The sequence below is a fragment of the Periophthalmus magnuspinnatus genome, chromosome 3, assembly GCF_009829125.3.
Source record: "Periophthalmus magnuspinnatus isolate fPerMag1 chromosome 3, fPerMag1.2.pri, whole genome shotgun sequence".
Taxonomy (NCBI): domain Eukaryota; kingdom Metazoa; phylum Chordata; class Actinopteri; order Gobiiformes; family Gobiidae; genus Periophthalmus; species Periophthalmus magnuspinnatus.
Window position 1 is genome coordinate 10,148,717 of NC_047128.1, and position 13,805 is coordinate 10,162,521.

General features: G+C 41.0%; 1 protein-coding gene across 4 annotated transcripts in view; it reads left to right on the forward strand.

Moving 5' to 3' along the window:
• The window catches only part of kifc3 (kinesin family member C3), a 94,458-nt gene that overhangs the window by 42,612 nt on the left and 38,041 nt on the right, over positions 1–13,805 (forward strand). For all 4 annotated transcript variants that reach the window (XM_055232537.1, XM_055232534.1, XM_055232535.1 and 1 more), the window contains exons 2-5: positions 7,304–7,424; positions 10,368–10,510; positions 12,435–12,588; positions 12,699–12,778. In XM_055232537.1, the coding sequence (XP_055088512.1) occupies positions 7,343–7,424; positions 10,368–10,510; positions 12,435–12,588; positions 12,699–12,778 (459 nt within the window). In that variant the 5' untranslated portion in view covers positions 7,304–7,342. The remainder of the gene's footprint in view (positions 1–7,303; positions 7,425–10,367; positions 10,511–12,434; positions 12,589–12,698; positions 12,779–13,805) is intronic.

The window sequence follows — 13,805 nt, forward strand, 5'->3', positions numbered from 1 at the left end:
GGAAACCCATTTCGGCCGCTTGTATCCGCGATCTTGCCCTTTCGGTCATTACCCAGAGCTCATGACCATAGGTGAGGGTAGGAACGTAGATTGACCAGTAAATCGAGAGCTTCGCCTTCCGGCTCAGCTCCTTCTTCACCACAACGGACCAATACAGCGACCACTGCAGACGCTGCACCGATCCGCCTGTCAATCTCATGCTCCATCCTTCCCTCACTTGTGAACAAGACCCCGGGATACTTGAACTCCTCCACTTGAAGCAGACTCACCACCCACCCGGAGAGGGCAAACCAACTTTTTCCGGTCGAGAACCATGCCCTCGGATTTGGAGGAGCTGATTCTCATCCCAGCCGGTTCACACTCGGCTGCAAACCGCCCCAGTGCCTACTGCAGGTCCTAGCTCGTTGAAGCCATCAGGACCACATCATCTGCAAACAGCAGAGATGAAATCCTGTGGTTCCCATACCAGACCCCCTCCGGTCCCTGGCTGTGCCTAGAAATTCTGTCCATAAATATAATGAACAGAACCGGTGACAAAGGGCAGCCCTGGCGGAGTCCAACATGCACCGGGAACAGGTCTGACTTACTGCCGGCAATGCAAACACAGCTCCTGCTCCGGTCATACAGGGACCGGACAGCCCTTAGCAAAGAGCCCCGGACCCCATACTCCCAGAGCACCCCCCAAAGGACACGGACGAATGCCTTCTCCAGGTCCACAAAACACATGTGGTCTGGTTGGGCAAACTCCCATGAACCCTCGAGGACCCGCCGGAGAGTATAGAGCTGGTCCAGTGTTCCACGACCAGGACGAAAACCACACTGCTCTTCCTGAATCCGAGGTTCGACTACCGGTCGGATTCTTCTCTCCAGTACCCTGGAATAGCCCTTACCAGGAAGGCTGAGGAGTGTGATTCCCCTGTAATTGGAACACACCCTCCGGTCCCCCTTCTTATACAGAGGGACCACCACCCCGGGCTGCCAGTCCGGAGGTACTGTCCCCGACCTCCACGCAATGTTGTAGAGACGTGTCAGCCAAGACAGTCCCACAACATCCAGAGATTTGAGGTACTCGGGAGGGATCTCGTCCACCCCCGGAGCCTTGCCACCGAGGAGCTTGCCAACCTCGGTGACTTCAGCCAGGGTGATGGTTGAGTCTGGCACCGGGTCCCCAGTCTCTGCTTCCTCCTCGGAAGACGTGACGGTGGGATTGAGGAGATCCTCAAAGTATTCCTTCCACCACCCGACAATATCCCCAGTCGAGGTCGGCAGCTCTCCACCCGCACTGTAAACAGTGTTGGTGAAGCACTGCTTCCCCCTCCTGAGGCGTCGGACGGTTTGCCAGAATTTCTTTGAGGCCGTCTGATAGTCCTCCTCCATGGCCTCCCCAAACTCCTCCCAACCTCGAGTTTTTGCCTCTGTGACCGCACGAGCCGCGGCACGCTTGGCTCGCCTGTACTCATCGGCTGCCTCAGGAGTCCCATGAGCCAACAATGCTCTATAGGACTCCTTCTTCAGCTTGACGGCATCCCTTACTTCCAGTGTCCACCACCGGGTTCGGGGATTGCCGCCACGACAAGCACCGCAGACCTTACGACCACAGCTATGAGCGGCCGCATCAACAATAGAGGTGGAGAACATGGCCCACTCGGAGTCCATGTCCCCAGCCTCCCCCGGGATCAGGGAGAAGTTCTCCTGGAGGTGTGAGTTGAAGACCCCCTCTGACAGAGGGCTCCGCCAGTTCCCAGCAGACCCTCACGATGCGCTTGGGCCTGCCAGGTCTGTCCGGCTTCCTCCTCCGCCAGCGTATCCAACTCACCACCAGGTGGTGATCGGTTGACAGCTCAGCCCCTCTCTTCACCCAAGTGTCCAAGACACACGGCCGGAGATCAGATGACACGACAACAAAGTCGATCATTGACCTCCGACCTAGGGTGTCCTGGTGCCACGTGCACCGATGGACACCCTTGTGCTCGAACATGGTGTTTGTTATGGCCAAACTGTGACTAGCACAGAAGTCCAATAAAAAAACACCACTCTGGTTCAGATCAGGGAGGCTGTTCTTCCCAATCACGCCCCTCCAGGTGTCACTGTCGTTACCCACATGGGCGTTGAAGTCCCCCAGGAGAACAACGGAGTCCCCAGTCGGTGCACTGTCTAGTGCCCCTCCCAGGGACTCCAAGAAGGCTGGGTACTCTGCACTGCTGTTTGGCCCGTAGGCCGACACAACAGTGAGAGACCTGTCCCCGACCTGAAGGTGCAGTAACACGACCCTCTCGTTCACCGGGGTGAACCCCAACACGGCTGAATCAGTATTTGGAAACCAATATCTGATCCAGAACATTTTTCAGTATTGGATCAGTGCATCCCTAATAAATATACAATTTAGAAAGAATTTAATATGACTTTATTATCCAGTCTTGTTTTTTCAGTATCAGAGAGAATGACACACGACGAGACTTTTTTTAAATTTTTTTTTTAGGTCATTTTATCCAATCTAGGTAACACAATGATCTCGTGCCACATTTTGAAGTGGGATTTATTGCTGAAGAAAATAAACAATACAAAAAAGGAACAAAATAGCAGAAGAAAACACAGCATAAGAAAGAGTTTCTGTAATAAGCTGATGTTATTTATTCAACCCTGTACAGCTAATCTTATCGTTGTAAGGGAACCTTTTTCCCTAATAAGAAAAAGTCCTCACGGCAAATATTGACTCCCTTTCCCCCAAAACGATTGTTCCATCTGTCATTTACTGAAAAAGATGTCGATGTAGTAATTATCTTGCCAGGATGGTCCCATCCCTAGTTTCCAGGATTCCCTGTTTGTGGTACATGAAGTGTGATGTGGTTCAGACAGACATGTGTCAGCAGCTGCCATCCTAAATAACTCAGACCCACTCTCTGTGTGGCATTTTTTTCCATGACCACTTCACAAATTCTGTCTTTTATTCAAAATTGGTCCTCTCAGAACCTTAACCATAAACTGCTACTTATCATTTTCTATGTAATATTATACATTGCATACATTGCTCTTTGAGTACCGAGGTTTGGTGTTCGTTTGGATGTATTAAAAGGTCTTAAGCCAGGTCTGCTTGTGTTTTCCAAACCTACATTTTCTCCAGAGCTTAAACCCTCTCTCCCATGTACATTAGTTTGTGTAGGTTTGTGTCAGCAGCAGCGTAATCTTTCCTTACACTGCAGCTTTAATGTGAAGAAACGCAGAGCAAAGTCTAACGATTCTTTATCCCATGGAGAGGTTTGCACATCTGAATTCATGCACAGTTTAATGTACAGAAATAAGCCTTAGGTCATTTATTGTTGGAAATGAAACAAAACACAGGATTTGTATTTTTTTTTTTTTTACCAAGTGAAAATAAATAATACTGAGTAACATGCTTTATACCAGTGCTTTTCAATTATTTTCTATCATGCCCCCCCATGAAGAAGAAAAAAAAATGCGAAAATTTCACAAAAAACAAAAACAAGAAAGCAATATAGATCAACTTACAACAAAAATACTTTAATATTTTTATTTGTAAAATATAAAATGCATACATTTTCTTGAAATATATATATATATATATATATATATATATATATATATATATATATATATTCTTATTTGAACTATACACATTTTCAAACAACTGATTGAACCATTTGATACTGAAAAATAAAATAAAATGAAATTTATTTAAATATCAAATAAAAATATATAATTAAATACACATCAAATGTATAAATTAAATATCAAAATAATACATTAAAATTAAATAAATATTATATTAAAATTAAATAAAATCAATAAATAATAATTAATTGATCAGCAATATTAACAAGACAAAAATAATTTGTCCTGTTTTTTTTTTTCTTTATCAAAATGAAGTCAGGATTAATGGCTGCAATGAGCACGTTTTGCAGGGCACAACTTTTCCAACTGGGGTTTGAAGCATGATACTGCAACTCTCATCTACTCAACGTTTAGCTGGGACCTTACTTTTCGGGTGACTTTGTGCATCTCATTACCTCCGTCTACTTCCGCCTTTCTTTTCATCCCTGTTAAAAATGTTTTCTATAGTGTCTTAGCAAAAGTGCCTCTTGTTCACTGCCCTGTGTCTCGATCTGTTCGCTCTTTGCTGTGTGCGCGCTGCGTACGCGCTACCTACAGTGTAGGGTTTGTGTGCGTACATGGCATAGTATTAGCTCTATGGTGTAGGGCCTGCGCACACTCTGACAATGAGAGCACAACTGCCACCTACAGTAGTGGACGTGCAATTACACTATATTCTAGTACGAAAAGAAAAGCATGTTCCCGGAGTCATACGCGCCCCCCCCCCCCCCCCCCGACATTGAACATAACATTTATGACATTCCTAGTTTAGTCATTAGGTTTTCTTTTTTTTCTTTTTCTTTTTTTTCCATCATTATTCTGACATTCGAGCCCAGCAACCATCTTAACCAATCAGGATTCATCAGCCACCAGCAGAACTTTTGGTAGTCAGTGTTGTGTTTGGGACAGTTCCTCCTGCTATGCTTTCCAACTTCTGACTTTTTCTTTCATTTCATCTTCAATGTACCTTATCCTCTATCTGCAACTACAGACTTACACATCAGGTTTAACATGAAATGCCATATAGAACTATATATAGCACTTATTAATGTTATTGAAGGATGAACAAACTGATGGAGGAGACGGCCAGATTGAAACAAATGTATCTCATTATAATCTAGAGTGTCCTGGCAATGATAATCAGTCAATAATTATGTAATCCAATAGAAATGTGTACACCTTAAAATGTGGAAAAACAGAACAATTTCACCTACCTTATGCAATCCAATTGCCCTAATTATTAACCAGAGTGGAGTTTTGCTGTCAACACTTAAGATAAAAACTAGCATGTTAACACACATTTCCTGATTACATAGATTAATTTTGATCTCAAGAGCTCCTTATACAATATATCTGTGCATGTGAAAGATGAGTTTTGCCCAGATACATAACAGGGCCTTTATTTAGACAATGACAAATACCATATCATTTGGTTAAGATGCAAAAAATGATGGATTATCGTAATATTGTGATACATCATCTCACAGTAATGGGAAAAATAAAAATTTATATTTTGTCTATGGTTGTCAAAAGTATCAGACACTAATTGATACCAAAACTAGATACTCATTTAAGCAGGTTTCAATACAGAAAAAAATGACAGAACTGGATCAAATTGAACCTTTTCTGAACAGTTTCACCTTGAGTTTTATCAGAACATGTATAAGAATAAGACCACATGGTATAATAAACAAACACAATTTTTTGTGTTGAAAATTACAATATTATTTAAAAAAGAGCTTTTAAATGATCATTTGGATATCATAATATGCATCAAGTATAGTCTCTTCTTTAGTACTGAAATGGTTTGAAATGTTAGTGAATGAATTAAACTTTCACTACACTCATTGTCACAATTCTAACTCATTATCAGGCCTAACACAGTGGACAATGACTAAAGTGCATTCAGGGGTTAACTAGGGCATCCGCTCTGGGATTAACACAGATTACGGTCACTGTTTCGCTGATGGCCTCGGATCAGTTGAACATAATCTACATTTGTCCTTTTGTTGGGACTGTGAAGTTCTGAACTGACTCTAGATCAGATTTACAGTATGGCAGAGGATAACCTGAGTGTAGGGCAGAGTACTTGGTCAGTCTGCCTCACCAGAGCTTGTGCATGATGTCAAGATCTAATCAAACATAAAGCAAAAGATTGATGTAAAGTTTAAACAGGATGCTAGGCTGGGTTGGAAGTGTCATTCACAAAAGCTGGTTAGAGAAAGACAGATCTGATTGGACAGTGGATCAGAGAAAACCATGGAGACGAGGACAGGTAGGATACTTGAGCAGGGGGACTGGAACTACACAATGTGGTGATCCTTTGCTCTTTCAGTCTATTATTTAGCTGGATCATATTGTAGTTACATGTAATGTTGCCATTTGTTCTAGCATGTTATGCTCTTGACATGGTGAATAGAATATGTAAATTTGTTCTCTCACTTTGTTTTTGCCGACATGGCTTATTGCTGTTGTGTTCTTGGGCCAAGACTCTTTAGAAATTTGGGATTAACAAACCTACACCTCACCAACAACAAAGTCAGGACTGCTCTTACTAATAGATTGCTACCACATCAGTGAGCCAATTAACTATATAATTACTTGTTAAAGTACTACACATTATCAATCTGAAACGGCTCTTGCTGTGGAGGCTTGGGAAATGGAGGAAAGTCATGACGAATATTTTTACTCTGTGGTGATGCTTTGACCAATCAGTTTTGTTACATCCAGTTGAGATCGAAAGCGGACATCTTCCCTGTCTCTAATCTTCTGCATATTTTTAAATTTTTAGTCTGTATATTTGCTAAATTAGGATTTTTTGGTTTGTTTGGGAGCTTCACATTTTAGTTCCGCTGAAACCACAGTGCTGAGCTGTGACTGGTCTGAACCACTGGGTAGATTTATAGGAGTTTGAATCATACACTGTTTATATAAATGGACATAGCTAATCTGCTAGCCACCTCCTTCCAAATGGGAAGTGATCCTGGACACGCTTTTGGCTCCATCAACTCTGGCTCCCATTCACTTTACACTGAAAAACTGTCTGCCCTCACTCTGTAACTGCTGCTGTCAGTCTCGTCATTTTGGTTGTAAAATGTTCGTATTAACCAGCTCTACATAGTCCTGATATTTTTATTTCACTATTGTGTCCGTGAAACAAGATATGAACAATAACAGCAGACAAATCAGGTGCCTTCTTTCCCTGAGGTCACCCCCGATAGCTTTAGCAACAGGTTTGATTGACAGCATTGCTAAGCGCACACTCCCTGCAAAACCAGCGGGAAGGGTGGGGAGGGTTGTTACCTTCAACAGCCTGCCTCCGGATTGACTCTCTGGGATTCTAATCATGGAGTATCATACAACCAAATATGGAACTCTGCTCCAAATTCACCCCTATAACTGCTAGCCTCGATGAGCTTTTTGACTAGGGCTGAACGCTATGGGTGACATCAAACTTGCTTGGTCCACTTCTTTTATAGAGTCTATGGTTTGAACTCACAGCACGAGAATTCATCTTGCTGGCCAGAGTCAATACAATGTAAGGCCATTTTTGCTGTATAAAGTTTTTACCCAATGACCGAAACATTTGCATCTATACATTTATGTGGTTTGCAAGCCATGCATTTTATATTTTACTGGATTATAATGGTTATATTTTGGCACTAACTCTTAATTCCCCCTCTCCCCCTCACAGCCGGTCCCGCGGTCCAGTGCTCTGCTCAACCCTGCGGTCATGTTTGGCACAAGAAAGACCTGGGACCTTGGCCACGCCCCCTGCCTGCAGGAGCTCTGGAAGAACGACATCTCATTGGACGGTGAGCAGGAAATGGGTGAAACCGGGAGAACCCAGCCGGCCGCATTTTTGGCATGTCTGTTGTTGTGTGAAGGGAGGGGCTAGCTGCTAAACGTACCTTTTAAATTAATGAATGGAAGTCCAGTGAGCATTAGAGAGAGGTGTCATTGTCAATGCAGCAAACAGGTAAGATTATAACACTGTAAAATGCTAGAATATACTTAGATTTGTGTTTTCTTGTGGTGGTGTTTGAGTACATAAGAGCTTATCGCCTTACACTGTTGGTCCCAGAAGAGCAAAGGAGATCAGGGTTACTTAAAACACAGCAGCTATTGTGGCTCAGAGGGAAGAGGCAAGAGTTTCAGAGCTTGTTTTACTGTACATGAGTTTTAGGCCAGGTGTCAAACTAATGTTGTTTTTCCATGTCATTGCATAAACAGAAATGGACTTATTAGGTAGGGTTCAAAATTGATTCACCTGCCATTTGTATTGACATCAAGCTGTATAGAAGTTATTGTATTAAATGGGGTTATCAAACATATTGAAAATCAGATACTGAAACTAGTATCAAAACTAGATACTCATTGTTCGCAGGTATTACTAGATACTAAAAGTCACATTCATAGGACAGAATTGAACTTTAAAGATGAGGCAGTGGACAGGGAGCTGTGGGTGGATGTCACTGACAACATGTTAAACATTACACAAATAAAATGAATACTTCACCAGAGGACACTTCTGTGATTAAACATGTCTCAATGCTAATGATAATTTTGAGGCAAAATTATTTTCTGATTTTAATTAAAGTGACTGTTGGCTTTTGAGACACAGTGAGCGAACTAACATGCAGCCCTTTATGATCACTCCTGATTTGAATGACACATGTATGGTAGCCTATAAGTTATGATTGCCGCTTTAATCAGTTAGATTTATGAATTACAAAAAAAAAAAAAAAAAAAAAAAAAAAAAAAAAAAAAAAAAGCAAAATTTATAGTGAATTTAGAATTCATCAGTTAAATTGTAGTAGTTTCACATACTGTTGACACATTGCTCATGTTGTTTCACTCCCTAAACAGTTTTAAAATATGATCAGAGCTAAAGGTTACATACAGGAGCTAAGCAGGTGATGAGTGACATGCTGCTTGTTCCTGTAAGCACATTTGTATGTTATGGTGTTGTGCACACTCCCAGACTGTCAGACAGACAACTATTCTTTATGTGTGATGTTCAATTATGTGCACTAATATTTAAAATTCCTAACTATGATTTTAAATGAAATGCAGTACAGTATAGTAATATTTTATTTCCATGTTATGTTGAACTTTTCTAAACTGTTACACAGTTAAAGCCTCAATATGCAATTTACATCTGCAGTCCCCTGGAAAAGAACAACCCCCAAACATTTAATAAAACACACTCAAGTGACAGACAATGGGTTCAAACACCTTTACGGGCACACGGACGGACACACGGCCTTCACTGAAAAAGCCCATTGTCCAAAGTGGAGTGATGGAAAGGTACGGTAGAGTCATGCAGAGAGGCTATTCTTGTGGAGTCTGTAGCACAAAGTCTGGTTTGAACTTTTCTAATTGCATACCGTTGTGCATGTGATGTTCTACCTTTATAAAGTTACATTGTGCCTTTTTAAGATTGAAACAATATGGTGGAAATGGTTTCAAAGGTATTCATTTGGGCAGTCTTTTAAAATGCAGCTTAATGTAGCCAGTCATGTAGTGGTTTAAGGCGTTAACTCTCCTCATTTCATACTATAGTTGTCTTATCCAAAAAAGCCAACATTTATCACAAAAATAACTAATTAAAACTCCTTAGAAAGGGAATATTTTACTTCTATTGGGTATTAACTGCTAACACATGAAATATTTAGTTCATTATGTTGCCTTTTGATTGTTGAAAATGCTATATTCGCAGAAAATAACATTAATAATAATAATACAAATTTCATTTTTGTTTTTGATGCCGAGTCTTCCCTGCCTGTTGCTCTCTGCACTAAGTCACTCCCCCTTTAGAGCACTATCACATCCCTCTAATGAAACTACTGCACATCACATCAGGTTTGTCAAGCTCTTGTGTAGTTTTGACTCATTGCCGATACTGCTTGTACCCCAGTGTTTGACTGGTAGTGACTGGAAGGGCATCTGGCACAAATATGATATCAGTAAATAATTTAACATAAATAGTGGTTGCATACAGTGCTGAATGCAGTTATGTGTTTGCCCTAAGCTGAGTTAATGCCCAGATATTTCCCACAGTGTACCTATTATTTAAGGGTTGATTTGAGCTCCTGACTACACTATGACACACAAGCTTTCAACATTTAACAATCATTATCATAATAATCATAATAATACATACTACTTGTATAGCACACAATTCAAGACACACAAAGCACAAATAAAAAGTGATTTGAAGGCAGTTTAAAGTGAATATTTTCTCTTGCATCACCTGTCAGATTGTCTTGTATAACATCACTACAGAACGCATATCAGTGACCACAAATTCTCTTCACAATTTCGTCTGAAAAATTATTAACTTTACCCTTTTTCCAAGGTGTATTTTGGCTCACGTTCTTGAACATATATATAGGTCCTTGTGGCACATTGGGGAACCTATAAGAAGATTTTGTAAAGTCAGATGGTTCTGTGGTATTAAGGTCAACATCTTTAGCTGTTGGCAGTTTGCACAACTAGTTCAAAAAGAGATTTTCAGGTTCTCACACAATGAAGTATTGGGTGAAAAAACATTGTGAACCCTGTGCCAGGCTGCAGTAACAGGGACAGATCACAGCTGTGGAAAGCCTGCTGTTTATTAGCTTGGCCCGTTTGGATGATACATGATATAAGGTACAAATCCTACAGTAGCAGCAAGCAACCATTTAACCCCATGATGTTTTTGTGCCTGTTTATCACCTGTATTTCTCACTTATATTCTCTTGTGTATGTTGTAGCGAGCTCATTGGACTTCCTGATGAGTGATGGTGAAGAGGACAGCTCGTTTCTGTCTTTACCTTCGTCTGCGTTTCCACGGCGATCGTCACTGAGCTCCGAGCTGAACGAGAGCAGCTCCCCTACCCAGCACCTGCTCATACAGGTAAGACATGATTTCAGTGTGTATTAAAAAAAGTAAAATCTATTTTTCTTTTGAAAAAATCCCACTATTTTTTACAGTTTTGAAATTTCATTTGATCAGTAAAGAAACAACAGAAAAGCTCTCTAAAACAAATGTGTAATTATTTATTCCAGTGTGGTTTTTGCACCAAGAGGCAAAGTTCTCATCGGAACTATATTGTGCCAGTTATAAGCTGACAGTCAAATGACTACCCTGAATCCTTATGTATTTGTATTTGTCCTAAAGCTAATCTGAGTCCAGTTTAAATGCTGAGTCATGGTTCGTTCGCAGCTCTAACTTCTGCTTACTCATGTTTTCTGTTCCTTTGGGACATCACTCACCATCACTGCTCCTCTGCCAAACCTGTGACTCTGCATTTTCTATCAACTCCATGGGCCCACAAGTACAATATGTTCTTCCCTTCACCTGTCTGCTCTGTTATTTAAATGAACCTTTTCCCATATTTGACTTCTGTGTTTCTCTCTCTCATTGTCTGTCCCGCTCTCTCAGAATTTCACCTGGTCCTGGCTCTGGATTTCAGCCAATGTAATACCCTCCATGCTTCAGATACTTCCGGTCCCTTCAGTGTGTGCCATCCCTTCATTTTCCCTCATCTGTGCTATAGTTGTAAATTCCGCAGATAGGTTTTTATTCAGCCGCCATGTTCACACACAGGTAAAACGGTGAAGCCGCGACTCTCGCATGGTATCGTGATAGAACATAAAAATAAACTTTTTTCAAAGTAAGAGTATGCTTCGTAAGCGCGACCTTTTTCTTCTCTCAAAGTTTTGCAAGCAACGTTTCCATACCGTTATCCACGTTGAAATCTTCCGCGGATATTTTTAACACTGTTTCTGTGGCTCTCCATTCGAGCCCAAGTGCCACCGCCAGTGCTTGCTTTTTCTTGTCCAGCTCCGTAACAAGTCTCCAGATACTAACTACATTTTTCCTCTTGCATAGCCTGGATTCAGCTGCTTTTAACAGAGTAGTGTTGGGTAATGTAATGTGTTTCTTTGATTCCCTACCACTAAAAATGAACCTTGCGGATTCAATTCATGTTTATTTCTATAGCACATTTAAAATGACTTCAACTGCCCAAAGTGCTTCACATAAATGTCAATAAAAAACAAATGTACACAAATATATGCGTATAACAACTTGCACAGACTGCACATGGAGCAACTGCGAACACTGTGTAGGAGTGGTATTCTTATGAGACCATGGTTCCTGTGATAACTAACAATTTATATAAGAAAAAAGCCTATGGAGGACTGCAGCTTCCAGTGAAAATGCACTCCTGACGGAATGAATTTGGATCTATGCGACTCTATCTCAGTGCTGCCAGGGCCGTCTGAGCTCCTCTCATTTGGCTTTACGAGTTTGAAACTATTTTGGTCTACGTACTGCAGATCTGTGTTCAGTATGAACAAGGGATGAGACAGTAAACGATAATATCATTTATCGTGATAGAAAGGGTGGACAAAAATTGTTCGTGGGACATTTTATATAATCATGATAATCGCCAACAGAGATAATTTTATCTCTAGTGAATGTTATTCACTAGATTGTAGCTGTTTTAGTTGAAAGCAACGAACAATTATATAAAAGTAGTTTAAACATGAAGCTTATTCATAACATAACATAAAAATCATAATTAAAAATGTTATGGATATGAATAAACTGTCAGCAGCTTTAATCATTATCGTGATATAATTATTAATCACAATTATTTTGGCCATAATAATCATAACACCAAATTTCAATTTTGTCCCATGCCTAGTCTGAAGAAGACGTAACTATGGCCCAGCATCCCAGTGACAAGTTTCTCAATCTCTGCTCGGAGACTGTCCTGGTTCAATAAAGGCTAATGACATTAAGCTGCTCTTACACTGTGCCATTGTGTCAGACTCTCCAGGAGAAGGTGTGTGAGTTCCAGGCCCGGCTGCGCTCTGAGGAGGTCACTCGGCACCTGCTGGTCCAACAGCTACAGCAGCAAAACACAGACGAAAGAACTACTGTGGACTCAGCCAAAGGCTCTCCTGCACCTGCCCTCTGCAACGGTGAGAGTGGAAATAGCATTATTATAAAGGCACAGTATAATCCTCTATACACATATGTTATGTATTACTGTACAATTATTTCAAAGCAAACACTTTCCCTTTCCCTGCAGGTGTCCCGCTGTCAGAACCCAGTGAATCCGACCGTCCCAGTGCAGAGGAGGAGCAGCTCGTGACCCGGCTGCAAACACAGGTCAGAGGTCACAAGTCACCATGCAGTCAAAACCAGGACTGTATGTAGCTTTGAGAGGACCCTGTGCAAGAGGCTTTTTGGGGGTCATTAGTATTTCAAATTCAGATAGTGGGATGAACATTATTACAGGATAAATACTATCGACAGTCCAAAGTCATCCAAAAATATATAAGACTATAATAAAAACACAAGACAAGCCTACTTAATCTGGACCCTTTGCTATGTGATGCCATTTTATTGGGGGCCTGTTTTCCTGTATTTCCTGTAGCAATATATCGCATTTCAAAAAGGTGTTGCTGTGACAGGCGTAGCGACACAATACTATTATAGCCTCCACCGGCACAAACATCAAGCTGATTTCCCTGTGTTAAAGAGAGTCTATTTTAATGTGAGTGGGAGCTGTTCAGAGCCTGTGAACATGGCCCTGACAGTACTGTGCTACTGATCTAATGAAGCACTCTAAACACTGTGCTTCTCCGTACCCTCTGAGCTGCTGCTGATTCTACTCACTGTATTATTAGCTGTTGTGTTTTGGATAAAAGCTCTTCACCTATAAGTGCTAGTAACAGATACAGTCAGATGTGCCAGTTTGTTTAATGAACTGATTTATAGGATGATGAGAAACAGTTAAAGTGGCGGTATGTATTTTTTTCCCCCAGTACAGGTATAATGTAAAAGCTCCAAGGCTTCAAACTGAGACCATTGTGTGCCATCTGCATCTATTTGTAAAGTGTTTTACCCTCAGAGAATCAAGAAGTCCACCGTTGGCATGCTAGTTGTAGTTAGTATTACCATGGCAGCAAAACTGCAAAAAGAAAAGTTTATTCCATAGTTCAATTTTTCATTTTTTTTTAAATACAGCAAAAGTTTGTAATTTTACCTGCCTGGTCCTCAAGTTAATCGCAGATTTTTTGTTGTTGTAAATTAACAAACGTGTTCTTCAGAATCAGATTTGATTTCATTTATTTTGTTTTTTCACGGCAATATAATGCATTAAGAAAATAGACTAGGAAAAATATAAACTCAA